A 15423-nucleotide genomic window follows, 5' to 3' on the forward strand; every position below is an offset into this window, starting at 1 on the left:
CTAGGAATAACATTAAAGTGCAAAGTGCCTATAGTTGAAGTTGTGTTTGTTTTCATGATCTGGTGGGTGCCATTGGTGTGACCAGTTTAATAGCTTGAGGGTAGAAACTACTGGCGGTTCTAAGATTTTTTTAGGTAGGGCCATTGTGGGGCCATAGTGGGGCCAGTCCCAAAGGGGAGCCATAGTGGGGCCAATCCCAAATAAATGCCTTCAAATTCTAAGAGCTCCATAATTACTTACATCTGTATAATGTATTTGTATCTACTATTCACATTATACACGCTTTTTACATTCGGCAGCAAACACATCATGAGGCTAATAATTTCACAGCTACCAAATACAGAAATACAAAGTTGTAAGAAGTGAAAAAAACAACTCAGCAACCAATTCCTTGTACAACTCCCTGTATGCTTCTGAAGGCATCTATTAATTAGATCAGAATAGAAAACCTTGTAGGGGTAACAGGAATAGCTCTTTCCTGGTTCAGCTCTTAACTTACTGATCGCTATCCGTTTGTAAATGTAAACGGTGAATCATCTGTTCTTGCAAAAGTAAGGGTCTGTTTTAGGACCTATATTATTCATATTATATATGCTACCGCTGGGTACCATTATCAGTAAACACGACATCAATTTCCACTGATACACAGATACACAGTTAAATATATCAAGCAGATAATAAAGTGGGTAGCGCTGTCGCCTCACAGCAAGAAGGGCCTGGGTTCGATTCCCGGCCGGGCGACTAGGGTCCTTTCTGTGTGGAGTTTGCATGTTCTCCCCGTGTCTGCGTGGGTTTTCTCCGGGTACTCCGGTTTCCTCCCACAGTCCAAAGACATGCACTCAGGCCAATTGGAAATGCTGAATTGCCCCTAGGTGTGAATGTGTGTGTGATTGTATATGTATGTCTGCCCTGCGATGGACTGGCGACCTGTCCAGGGTGTATCCTGCCTTCCGCCCAATGACGGCTGGGATAGGCTCCAGCACCCCACCAGAAGGATAAGCGGTTTAGATGATGTATGTATGTATGTATGTAAGATTGAGGACTGTATAAAAGACATAAAAGACTGGATGTCAAGTAACTTTCTCCTACTTAACTCAGACAAAACAGAGGTTCTGCTTCTTGGTCTAATTTACCACTTAAACTTAATAGTTTTTCAGTTGCGTCAGGTTCATCTGTAAAAAACCTTGGTGTCACAATAGATCCTGACCTGCCCTTCGATGCAAATATTACCAGAATAGCCTTCCTGCATCTCTGCAATATTGCAAAATTAAGAAATGCATTGTCTCTACAGCATGCAGAAAAGCTAGTTCATGGATTTATTACCTCAAGGCTAGATTACTGTAATGCCCTGCTGTCTGGATGTTCCAGCAAAAGCCTTAACAAGCTTCAGTTAGTCCAGAACGCTGCAGCCAGAGTCCTTACAAGAACAATAAAGTTTGACCATGTCAGCCCTGTTTTATCAAATCTACACTGGTTGGCAGTTAAATTTTGCATCGATTACAAAATTCTTTTACTGACATATAAAGCTCTAAACGGACTCGCCCCTCAGTACCTAAGTGAACTTCTCTCATGCTATGAACCATCACGCCTACTTAGATCACAAGGTGCTGGCTTACTATTAGTACCTAGAATTAATAAAGTTACATCAGGGGGGAGAGCCTTCTCATACAAAGTCCCCCAGCTTTGGAATAATATTCCAGTCAGTGTTCGGGACTCTAGGCTAAAAATGTACTTGTTTAGTCAAGCCTTTGATAATTAGTTTTCCCTGTCATATAAAAGGTGCAGATCTGGGGGTTCATGGACATTATTATGGTAAACTGTGAGTGTTGGTGCTGTCGTCCCGCTGCTCTCACACGTTTACCCAAGTTTGCTGACGGTGGAGCGGAGGGGCGCTGACATCACAGGGAGCCCACATGTCTCTGTTACCTTTCTGGTTTCTCCCTTTTAGATAGGCTGTAATGACTAGACCTGCCAGTCTCTGCTGCTCTCTGTTAACACTGTAATCTGTGATCAGTCATTCTTTACAGAACTAACTCTCTGTGTGTTTCCTTTGTGTTGCTTTTCTGCCTTGATCGGGTGCCTTTTGCCTTCTGGACCGGTTTGACCACCACTGAGCTTCACGCTGTACAATGCTGTGCAAACCTCAACTGCATTACCTGACCCTCCTGATGATGCTGCTGATGCTGCTGCTGCTGCATAAACTCAAACTATCTACTTAACCACCTGTTTTTCCCATTTTGTATTCTAATATTTTATACTAATGCTGTGTACTATCCGGCAACTAGAGGAGGATGGGTTCCACTTTTGAGTCTTGGTTCCTCTCGAGGTTTCTTCCTCTTGCTCTTAGGGAGTTTTTCCTTGCCACTGTCGCCACTGGCTTGCATATGTGGGGGCTTGGACCTGGATTTTTCTGTAAAGCTGCTTTGTGACAACAAGTGTTGTAAAAAGCGCTATATAAATAAACTTTGACTTGACTTGTTATATTAGGGCAGTGGCTAAACTGGGTACCCCTGAAAGATGAATATTATAGAAAGCTTCAGTTCACTGAGTTCAACAATTATGGCAAGTCATGTCAAAAACTGTACTGCTTTCTAAGTATTTTGAACTATTTGTTTAAAATAGCCTATTGCTTACCATACCAATGTCAGTGTATATAAACATTTGGTTAACTATTTCCAGTAACTTTAGCTAAATTAATATTGTGCAGCAGCACTCCTGAATCTCTTTCAATCTACACAATTCATGTAGCATATTCATCATTCAAACCCAGGAATGTTATTGAAGGGCGATGAGCTTGTCAATTATGTGACTGGAGGTGGTGAGTGTGTGTATGGGGGGGGCACTTAAGGGTCCAATCAAATTTCTTCTTAGGCCATTAGCCCTGCCCCTAGACCTGCCCCCTTGAACCTGATGGTCCTGGCTTAAATGTTCTGATATCTCCTCCCAGTTGGCAGTGGGGGTAACAGAAAGTGGCTGTGGTGTGTGGGGTCTGAGGTGATACTGCTGGCATTCAAAATGACAGTTGATGTCTGTTTAAAATGTTTTTTTATTGTTTTGATTCATTTAAGGAAATATATGTAACATGATATGTAAAATGATCAATGCTAAAATTATATTTTAAAATATTTATTGTTGTTGTTGTTCATATATTGACTGGGGAAGACAACAACAACAACAACAACAACAACAACAACAACAACAACAACAACAACAACAACAATATCCATGATAAAGTTAACCCAGCACTGTTTAAAAAAGATTCCAGGATTAGGTCCTTGTAACAACCCAACACAATGGTTAAATGACTTAAGCCAAAAAGCATGTGTTCAGTATTTACCCAGTGCTCGGTTGCCACATAATGTATTTCGAGTCGTTTTCAGCACAGCATTTTTTTAGAGTGTATACTTTTACACCACAGTTATTAACAGCCTAGTCTGAATAATCAGCTTCATAAATATACAGCTAGAAGAAAAGTAGTGACATTCACTGTATCAGAGTCAATCATCAGTCTGTTAGTGCAGTATTGAAAAGCAAAGTAAAGCAGGTGAATAAGAGTTTGAGAGCAGTTTGAGCATGAAGTAACAGAAAGGGCATTAGATAAACAAACAGTAGGCTGATTAAGGAGCAAATTCCAGTCACCTAAATAAATTTATAAAATTATTATTAAATAATAATAATAAATAAGTGAAAAACACTGGACTGTCTTAACAGAAGTGCTAATTATGAAAATACTTGCAGCTTTATCAAGAAATTACAAAGAATTCGACAGTCATGACTGTGATATTTCACATTCTTGGTTAAGAAATACATTTTCTTATTCTGCTCTCCTTTTTCAAAAACAATTTTAAGCTCATGGTAGTCTTGGGGGTGAGATCTGGCTTACAACCATATAATGGAGAAATCACCTTCCAATGAAAATAATAACCAAAATGTGTGTGACCCTATTATTAAGACAAACGTTTTAGCTTGGAGGTAAGCTTTAATTAATGTTTACACAATTACAAACAAACAGAACTGAGCAAAACTAAATTAAACTTAATGAAGTCACATAAAAAGGGAATTATTCAGATAGTATGTATTATATGGTACCGACAAGATAATAACCTGATCTCCTAAAAAATCATGCTAAGATATTGGTATATAAGATACACATGTGTTTTGGTACATTTTGAGACTAAATCTAGATTAAATAAACCCAGCATCAACACTGCTAAATTCAACTGTAAATATGTATATTTATTTACCATTTTATTTTATTCTCTCATACTTTAACTTATGTCTATTTTTTCTGCCTAATTTATTTCTATTTTTATTTCTATTTTTATTTCTGCCTAACATATTGCTGCTGCCAGAACAAAACCTCGTATCAAGATTTTTGTTATTTTTCAGTTTTTTACATGATTTGAAAATGCTCTTTACATTGTGTGTAAATTTCATGATGAATGGACCAAAGGACATGACCCAAAATAACTTGGACAAAAGTCTGGTTCCATTGACTTACATTAAAAGTAAAGTATGTTCTCCTGTAAAGTTATCATTTTGGAGATACGAGGTTTTGTCCCAACAGCAGTGATATGTGAGTTTATGTGCAATTATATGTCTTGCTACTGTAACACTGAATTTCCCTGAGGGATGGAGAGAGGTAGGGAGGGATGGATGGAGGGATTAATGGATGGATTTCTTTGTTTCTTTCTTTCTTTCTTTCTTTCTTATTTTGGTACGTAAAACATTTTAAAATAATCCAAGATCATTACTGTAAAAATGACATCTAGAGAACCTCATTCCTTCCAAAACGGACTTGGCACACTAATTTTCACTCATGACTTTGTTTATCCAGTCAAGATATCTTGATACCCGAGTGTACACTCCATACACACCTGCCTGGCCACAATCTAGACCCCAACTAACGATGCCCTTTGCCCAGTGTACGTCACCCTTTTTTACAACAAAGGCAGACCCACTATCTCCTTTGCAGGAGTCCTTCCCACCCTCATCAAAACCAGCACAGAACATGTTGTCTGTAAGATGAGGAATCCAGCTCTCTTTTTCCCTCTTCTTTGCAAAGGAATTTCTACATGTTTCATCAGCCACGATGGGAAGCTCAACATAGTGTAGTTCAGCTGAATCCATGTGAAATTCTGTCAGACCAAAACCGGACACCCACCTAGAGGGCACACATAATCAATTTTTATTGCTTTTTATCCATTTTTAGTCATGGTCTTATTTCATGGCTACAGGTGTGTCAGCATTGGCACATTTTTTGAAATTATTCAAGAAAATCAGTGGATGCAGGATGGCTGTAAAAAAGTAGGTAACACTATTTGGAGTGGTCCTTTGTAGAAAATTAATAAACTCTTAACAAATTATCAATAATGCATCAACAACATATCAGTGAAGATCGATGTTCTGTTGATACTTTACTTACATTTAGTATATGTTTTGTTAATATTGTTACTTCCATTATCTAAAACCTAACCTCACCCAACCTTACTCAAAACCTAGCACTAACATTGGCCCTAATCCTAACCCCTTAACCTCAACCTCAACCCAAAACCTAATCCTAACCCTCATATGTTTTTGACGTGTTACTGAAATTCTGTTGAGTGTTTGTTTGTTGGTTGTCGTCTATTATTTAGCTGTCAATTACATTTTAAAACTAACAGTTATTAATAGTTAGTTTAACAGCATTTGTTTTGTTCTTAATCATTCACTTATTTATCATTATGGACGTAGTTTGCTAAAATATGACAAAATGCAGATCTGACTTAAGAATTTTAGTGAAACAATAGAAACTAAAAAGTGACATTGAAACAGACAACAAAATTGAATCTCTAAAGTCAATACGGGTAAGTGTCAGTGTTGGATGATGAGGATCACATTTCTGATAAGAAACCTGAATGAATCAACTATGATCATGGACAGATGGGTGACAAATTAAAGAAAAAAAAACAACATAAATTATCTTCAGCGACCATTCAGTGATCCCTCATGCTCTGTGGAATGCTGTTTTTTCATCCTGCAAGAGAGCACTCCCATCAGGATAAACTGTTTCATCATAGGACATTTTCAGTCACCTGAACAACATTTGCTCCTCTGTTTTCCTTAAATGTCGAACCGATGCATGAGCATCAAGTGAATATATGCTTTCATCCACAATTTCCAACCAAATTTATGAACATCTTTCTCATAGCTTTACAAAGCTCTATTCCTCAGCTGAGATAGTATGTGAAATGCAAATAAAAACAGAAGGCAGTGATTTGTAATTCAACTTTGATTTGTCAAAATCAAAAGATATTTAATGTTTTTCCTTATCAGCTCCATTGTTTTTGGTAAATATGTGCTCATTTTGAAACTGATGCCTGCAACAAGCTCTAAAAAGTTGGAATGGGGCACTTTAAGATTAGAACATTTGGTGAAATGTTCAAAAAACATCTTAAATACGTGATAAAATCAAGCTTGGGTGTAAAAGGAGCTAAAGGACTCGTCCTTTATAAGGATGGGTTGAGACTTGTCAATTTGACAAAAAACAACAACAACAACAATCATCCTCAACAAGGAATTGCAAGGATTTTTCACAATGGTACATAATATCATCAACAGATTTACATAGAACATAGAAATCTCTGAGCATAAAGGACGTGTTAGAAGGCCAAACACATGTCCTTTATGCTCATTATGCTCATGTCCTTTATGATAATTAGATTAAGTGTTTGATAACTGGATTATGTTGTTTGATAACTTCAGAGCATGTTATAGGCATCAAATCTGGAATGAGCATAAATTTACAAACAAAACCTTAATAAAGTTCTTAATAAAGTTCATAAGGTACCACATACTGTCCCAAATTTTGGAACTGAGGTTTAAAACTCTAGGCAGTTGAGCAGTCTTTGTGACTGAAACTCCTGCCCTCTATGTCCCAATAATGAACCCTCTTTCAAAGTCACTTTCTTTTCCTCTTGCCATCTTGATCCAAAATTGAGGTCAGCTGAGCCCACTCAGTATTTTATACATCCACAAATCATGATAGGATTTGAATTGCTTAATTGTATCATGCAGTATCATGCAGTGCCATTATGTTTCATTACATATTTTTTCAGGTTTCTTTCTTAATTTATGTACATGTATGTGTATGATCTGATTTGCTGGCAAGCCCATCTCTGACACTCTCTCTTCATAAGCACTCAGTGCTCAACAATGTGCATCTAGAGCTGCACTTGGTGTGTCAGTCACTGGCATAATTAAACATATAATAACTTCAATCAACATTTTGTATGTGGATAAAAAGTGCTCACCCAGGCTTGACCTCCATTTCAGCTCCTTCTGGAGGCAGACAGAGTGGCCTTACTGTGTCACTGAATGTGATTGGTGTGTTGAGCTTAATCAGAGCAATGTCATTGTCATAATTTGTATCATCAGTGTTGTTGTAATGTGGATGGACATATATTGATGATATGTTGAGAGCAATAAACTTTTCCTTTTCTTTTACTTTATTATGTCCAACATATGCCTGCACAGTTACCACTGAGTGTGTTTTAATCCATCATGTATACAGCATACTCCAAGGTCCTAGGCCTGATTAAATTTTTCAGATTTCAAGAAACCCAACAAGAGACCTGGATTTTAGAGAGAAAGAAAGAAATAAAAAAAGTACTGCACACCATGTCTATTTACATTGTTTGTGTGTAAAATGTGTAAAGCCTACAAATAATTGTATCCTTTTTGTCCAAAATGGTAACTTTATAGGAAAAAGAAAAACCTCCTTTACTTTTAATTTTTAAAGTTTTTCCAAGTCATTTTGGGTTGTTTCTTTTGGTCCATTCGTCATGAATTTTACATACAATGTAAAAGGCAACAGGTGTTTTCAAATTATGTCAAAAACTGAAAAACATCATTTTATATATATAAGCAGCACTGCTGTGTCTGATCCACTTGTACCAGCGCAACACACACTAACACACCACCACCACATCAGTGTTACTGCAGTGCTGAAAATGATCCACCACCCAAATAGTACCTGCTCTGTAAGGGTCCATGGGGGTCCTGACCACTAAAGAACAGGGTAAAAGGGGGCTAACAAAGTATGCAGAGAAACAGATGGACCACAGTCTGTAATTGTAGAACTACAAAGTGCACCTATATAGTAAATAGAGCTGATAAAATGGACAATGAGCGTAGAAACAAGGAGGTGCTCACAATGTTATGCCTGATCAGTGTATATATACACATACATACAGAGTGAGAAAGTTTTTTCATTCAATAATGCTTTTGTTGTCAAAAGTACATGAACCTCTAGAACTATCAGTTTGGTGTAAGTGAGACAGGAGTTTCTATCAATTAGATGATAATCATATATAAGTGCGTATGACCCTACTCTATTTAAAAAACATCAGCTAGAGTCTTCACCGTCAAAGTCTTTACCACACACATTTGTTAGTGCATGTTAGATCTCAGTCAGAGGAGTTTTCCTAGATTTCTCAGAAGATTGGAAGACTATTTCTGATGAGGTTGCACTTCACTGATCCACTGTCAGGCAGATGAACACATGAAGGAAATTCAACATCACTGTTATCTTTCCCAGGAGTGGTCTCAAAAATGACTCAAAGAGCAAGGTGTATTTAATGATCACAAAGAACCCCACTGTAACATCCAAGGATCTTCAGGCCTCTCTTACACAAGCTAATGTCAGTGTTCATGAGTCTACAATCAGGTAAATATTGACCAAGAATAGTATATATAGAATGATGGATTGGAGAAAGCCACTACTCCCCAGGAAGAACATTGCTACCTGTTTAAAGTCCACCTGGATGAGCTAGAAGACAACTGAAATAATGTTACGTGGAAAAAACAGACCTTTATGGCATGAAAATGTTATGCTTGGCAAAACTAAACACTGCAGCTCAGCCTCTCAATTCAGCTTTGAAACACGGTGGTGGCAGTATCATGGTTTTGAAGCTGTTTTGTTTCAATTGGACCAGGACAACTTGCCATCATTTGGTGAAGCTATGAATTATAAATTGTATCAAATAATTCTACAGCATAATGTCAGGACATCTGTCCATGAACTTAAACTCAACAGTAGGTGAGTCCTGCAGAAAGACAACAACCAAAAAAACATTAGGTAGTTTATGGAGTATGCAGAAGATATGTTGCATATTGGAATGCATATTCAATAGCAATATTATGGCAGGACCTAAGATGTGGTGCTCATGTAAGAAAGCAAAACAACAAGAACGGGCCACGATCTCACCGTGTCAATGTGCAGGGCTGATCAACAGTAACAGAAACAATTTGATTGCAGTTATTGGTCCTCAAGGGTTTCACAAGTTACTGAAAGCAGAGGTTCAGATACCTTCGCCGACAAAGACATTTAATGTTGGATCACTTTGTTAACGAATGAAAAACTATACAATTATTTGTGTCGTTTCTTTGTTTTATCAGTTTTCCTTTATCTATTGCTATGACTTAAAAGAAGATGTGATCACATTGTAGGTCACAATTATGTAGAAATTCACATAATGCTAAAGGACTCAAATTTTAAACTTATATATAAGTATGATATCATGTATATTATACATTGGTTGTTTAGGCAGATGATCAATAAGTCTGGAGCATTTTACAGTCATTAGTCAGACAAAAGCAGGCCAAATGTCTATGTACTATGTAAAAGGAGGCCTAAAAAGTTCTTTGAGTGATGCTATAGAAGACTTGTTGTTCTGTAAAGAATCATGTTTGAAAAAGAGATGTGAGAGTGTAAAGAATGTTGTAAAAGTGTAAAGGTTCCATACCAATTTAAAGGTTCTTCTTAGAACATTTACATGATGCAGAGTTTCTTTAAAACTTAATTCTTCACACTCACAAATTTCATTTACAAGAACGGTTCTCTACAGAATATTCCACAGAAAAGTTGTTTAGTGAACCATATGTTTATCTACAGCATCATGTAAACAAAGATTACTGTGCAAAGAACATATTATAGGCATTTAAAATTCTTTTATATACTGACATGGGTCCTGACACACACAGTAAATGGCATCTTAGAGTACCTTAACATTTTCTGGAGAAAGTTGTGTGTCAAACATCAGATTGTGGGCTGCAGTCATTATCCATTTTTCCCCAATGATGAACGCTCCTGCTTTATGTCCTGAGGGACGGAGAAGGACCTGCCAGGGGAAAGTACCAGGACGAGCCTTCTTCCCTCCAAGTATTCTACCAATACCATGTAGTTTGTGGTGACCACATACTAAAACACACACACAAACACAGTTTTATAATATAAATTCCATAAATTATCTACAAAGCTCAAATAAAACCTATGTTTTTGCTGTCACTCTACCTGGAAGGCATGACGGAATGATGCTGGTGCCATTTTCCCTCCATTGTTGGTCAGCGCCACATGTGTAACTCCCTAAAACAGGGATGATTGAAGATAAAACAGATAAGTGTGTGCTCTGACACAAGTTGACTGAGACAATAAGTTGAACCCATTGACTGACATTACGTAACCAGTGTTTCTTACCATTCTGAATTTCATTGGAAGTGTAGAATGGTTCATTGCAGCGGTACTTAAAGACTGATAAGTATTCATTATTAGAGCCCTTAATAAATTGCACATGTCCATTCCGGAAAGGCTTAGGCTCCTCACAGACAATAGCTAGAATGAAAAGGAAGAAAAAAGCTGCAATATTTGATCCTTGTTCAAAATATCTGCATGATTTTATTAGTAGGTTTACTTCATAAAATATTTTAATATGTGTTGATTAAAACTGGTTAAAATCATCTGTGTAAATCTGAAACAGTATTAATTCATTTTTACAGAATCACATTCTTTCAGGTTAGTCACTCATCTTATTAATATATTAATTATTAATTAACACTGAATACTCAGTGACAGTGTTCTTTTACCATCACAAGTGTGGTTGTCGGGCTTAAGGAGATATCCATGTGGACAGCTGCAGCGGAACCCTCCGATAAAGTTATAGCAGAAATGACTGCATTGATGATTCTGACTTGCACATTCATCAACATCTAGCAGGAGTAAAGGAAATGTACTCAGGAAGAACAGCAGGGGCAGACAAACCACATTAAGACACCTCTATTTCTAGAGAACTGTCACATGTGGAGTCATAACAGTTCCTAGTCCAGTGTTTCCCAACACAGTCTTTGGGTTCCCCTTATATTTTTACAGAGTAAAATCTTTCAGCTTGAAAACCAAGTAGAATAAAGCCATAATAAAACCCCATTTTTCTCTATCAAAGCAATGCATGACATAATCCCTTCTGGTAAACAATCGATTGGGAACAGTGGCCGCCTTAGGTTTTTATTTTAACATTAGATTACTCTGGATAAACTGTAAACTTACTCAGCACAAATTCTTAAAGTAAGCATCCAATCTAGTGTACCAAGTTACATGGCTCTGGTTTAAGATGGGTTAAGGTTAAAGCTCAAGCACATCTCCAGCTGCAGAGAAACTGAGAAAAAGACGGCTATTAAACCTGCTTGCTATTTCTTCTCGTCAGCTTCTAAAGTCTACTGCACATCAGACACTGCGATGTGTAGCAGATACAGTACAAAGCGCATGTCTACCACAGAGTGCTTTGCAGTGAGAGTGCTGATGAAACTAAATTCAAGCTCATTTTACAGTGTTTTGTATAAATATAATAGAATAATACATTTGACATGTTTTATGAATTCATTATGTTTGGTATTCTCAACAAATTATTAAGTATTTACAACCATGGCTTGCTTTGTTTTTTTTTTTCTTTAGTTTGCAAAAGCTGTAGTATAAAAACATTCATAGTCCAACTGTCATTTATCTGGTGAGGGTGTTATTCATTTTGCTTACTTTTGTCTTCATTTTAAGTGCAAGGCTACAACACACACAATCCCAAAAGTCCCTCTCTGTCTAGACAAAACATTTCATGAATTATTCATATAAATTTTTATTCAATATATATCAGTGTTCATTCCATATATATCAACATTCATTCAATATATCTCAGTAAAACAAAGATTGATATATATGGAATGAACATTGATATATTGAATGAACATTGATATATATGGAATGAACATTGATATATATTGAATGAACATTGATATATATACAATGAACTTTGATATATATTGAATGAACCTTGATATACATGGATCGAAGATTGAGATGAAAAAATGAATAATATAATTTATAAAATGTTTTGTTTAGACAGAGAGGGACTTTTGGGGTTGTGTGTGTTGAAGCCTTGCAGCCCCAAACAGACTGTTTACATTGTTATTTAATGTTGCTATGTTGTTGTTATTTTGTGTCTAGCTCAGAGTTAGTGAGAGTGTGTTTGTGTTTGGTGACCATCAGAAGAAAGAGTAGGTTAGCTAGGAGTGACCTACCTCAATTTTCAGTTGCTTTTCAAGTGGCATTGTTTTCCCTTGCTCTCCATAAAAGAGCATTTTTCAAACTTGTGGCCAAATTATGGCCTCATCTGACTCTTCTTCTGCACCATGTCAAATTATGTATATATTGAAGCTGTGTCTTCACATCATATATCAGCCATGTCAAAGTTCATTGTATATATATCAAATTTCATTCCATATATATCAATGTTCATTGAATATATATCAATGTTCATTGTTTACATATCAAAGTTCATTCCATACATATCAATGTTTATTGTATATATCAAAGTTCATTTCACACACACACACACACACACAACAAAGCACAGTGGTGTACTGCACATTTCAGTTTAGTTTGTATTTTTAACATCTATTTATTGCTATATGGTAACTGTTTATTTGCATATGTAATGACTATTCCACCCATTTGGTCTGTGTTGTAGGCAAGTGCCATATATTTATGTAAGACAATTAAAGCAATTGTTTCCAAATGATTTCTAGTGTTGTCATTAAAATTCATGCATGCATATAGGTGAAAACGGGTGAGCTTTAAGAATTGCTGACTTTACAAGGCATGATACGGTACATACTGGCTGAAGACATGAAAATGCACATTAAAACTGTGGCAGACTATTGATTAATCAGCAGTGTTCAACTATACTGTAGTCTTCATTAGAGATTGGGTCAGTTGGTTTTCTTTTTATGATTGTTTGCTTTCTCTGTTATGCTGTATCTAAATAAAGGTGAATGTTAGGCTACATCTGAGCAAATGCTATGCTTTTGATTCAGGTACATGTAGTTAATAAATAGAGATTCAGACTTATGCATAAAGTATCTGGAAGTGAATAGTGAGTATATTTTGCTGGCTGGGCAGGGGAGTGTTAATATCATGGCGTAACTAGGTGTGAGCCGAGCATTTGAACCAGAATTGGGCCTGGATTCAAACTGAAGTCTCGGCCGATGCCTTTCAAGCTCGGCGTGCAGTGTTCGGCCTAGATGTGGCCCAACTGATTTTTGCTCTCTGGGAGTTTCAATGTTGAAAGTTAAGATATTGAAAGAACATCGCAATATCAACATTGCTTCACTTTTCAAAATCAAAACAAAATCCAACGTTGATTCAACCGTGAATAAATGTTGAAATACCAGGTGGGTTAGTGGGCTTGTGTTTCATTTTGTTAAAAACTTATTAATGACTTTTTCAGGTACTTTTCAGTCTTTGGCTCACTTGACTAGCTTTTAAATGTAAATATACATAAAATATAGGAATTGTCATGATGGTCAGTTTAATTGCCAGTTTTTGACTGGACTCAACTACAGGTAATGTCTACTCTGGCGTGAACTACCATGGTGGAACCAGTGCACATACATTAGAGCCCAGTGAGACCCAGAGAGGCCTTGTGATGCCAACCATAACTTGTGGGGATACACTCTACAGCCACTAACTATAGCAACACACAGCACCAATCTAGTGATCTCTTGACCATTTACTAACACATACTACCACATATTTGGCGATTGTGTATTCAAACAGTTACTTGTTTATATTCCATGATTAACATGTCACATAGACATTTAAAGTATACTTGCAAATGAAAGATTAAAATCAATTAATATTTAACTGATTAGTCAACAAATAGTTAATAACCACTTTACAGAAGACCTTAATAATAGATCATATAAATACATTTAAAACACATTTTTAAGCTTGTTTACAACATGTATGTTTCCATTTACTAAGATATTGTTAATTGCTTGCTAATAGACAATTAACCATTAAGAAGCAGACCTTAAAATAAAGTGTTACCCCATTTTCTTTAATAAAGAACCCTTGAAGAACCATATTTTTAAGGTTGTACACCAGTCTACTTTATTAAATACCTGAGTGCTCATTGATTCCTTCTTTGTTTTACCTCTTGTTTGGTAGAGGGCATTGAAGCCAGCGTGGACCTGTGGGAGAGACACATCTGAACGGAACTGGATGGACAAACAGCCTCCAGATGTGGAGCGTAAATGGGGATTGACAGAAGACTGCAGCTCCTTAAATGACATACTGCCACAAAGAGACATGTTTAGATGCCTGTCAATGAAGATCTGAGGAAAGACGACAAATGCTGTGTCAACAGGCAAGTAAAAAAATATTATTAACATGTGCTTAACATGATAGAATGAGTAGCACAAGGAGAACATATCAACCTAACCCCCACCACACACACACACACACAAAGTGACTGACCATGAGAGCATCATGTTCACACAGTGTGCTGTTCTCCAGGTCCAGATGAATGAGGGTCAGAGACACTGAAAGCCCCACTGGAGCACACTCAGACCAGTTCATGCTGAGGTGGTTTGGGTATGCTAGGGGATAATCGGGGGAGTGTACCCAGCGTAGTAGCTGAGAACATACCAGAGGCAGCAACAGCAGCAGACACAGGCTGTGGTAACTCGGGTTAAGAAAAACAAGCAATGAATATTTTCTAAGTCACATTTATAGACATAATTGAAAAATGTAACAGTGAGTTAACAGCTAAAGTACATTATAAAACACTTCAGAGAATGATAAATAAGACCACGCTGAAATGTAACAAATGTAGCGCAAAGATATCTGCCCACACTTTGAACCCATAATTTGAATGTGTCTTCACGCACAGACTGAGCCAACAGCCCTGAATTTTAAAACATCTTCCAGCACAAAATTACTATTAATGCTGAAATTATTCCAGGAGTATGTTTAATCTGTGTTCCAGAAGCCAACAGAAGCTACATGTGTTAACGATACTGGTATAAAGAACTGATACATGAAGTCAAACCAAAACATTTTCTCTGCAAATAAAATACAAACAAAAGATTCTACCTACCAGAGAGTGAACATTATGACATTTGTAGAAATGAAAAAACCAAACCAAACTTTTCAAACTTTCTTCTTTAGTGCAGATACAAGTTCCACTTCGCTAGGAGACTACACGTCACGTTACTAAACCTAATGTGTAACTAAAATTGATTAGTGCATGTTTACATTACGGCTGTGTACTCATTAGG

The 15423-nt window shown here is 36.8% G+C and overlaps 1 protein-coding gene across 1 annotated transcript in view; it reads right to left on the reverse strand.

Annotated features, from left to right (window-relative positions):
• The window catches only part of LOC118813115 (complement C1s subcomponent-like), a 37028-nt gene extending 21668 nt beyond the window's left edge, over positions 1-15360 (reverse strand). The window contains exons 1-7 of the mRNA XM_036578281.1: positions 15243-15360; positions 14621-14828; positions 14298-14478; positions 10903-11025; positions 10517-10651; positions 10334-10405; positions 10188-10240 (exon numbers count right to left, since the gene is read on the reverse strand). Of these exons, the coding sequence (XP_036434174.1) occupies positions 10188-10240; positions 10334-10405; positions 10517-10651; positions 10903-11025; positions 14298-14478; positions 14621-14828; positions 15243-15256 (786 nt within the window). The 5' untranslated portion in view covers positions 15257-15360. The remainder of the gene's footprint in view (positions 1-10187; positions 10241-10333; positions 10406-10516; positions 10652-10902; positions 11026-14297; positions 14479-14620; positions 14829-15242) is intronic.
• Positions 15361-15423: the final 63 nt, after the last annotated feature.

Source organism: Colossoma macropomum, unplaced genomic scaffold, assembly GCF_904425465.1.
Source record: "Colossoma macropomum unplaced genomic scaffold, Colossoma_macropomum, whole genome shotgun sequence".
In the NCBI taxonomy this organism is placed as follows: Eukaryota; Metazoa; Chordata; class Actinopteri; order Characiformes; family Serrasalmidae; genus Colossoma; species Colossoma macropomum.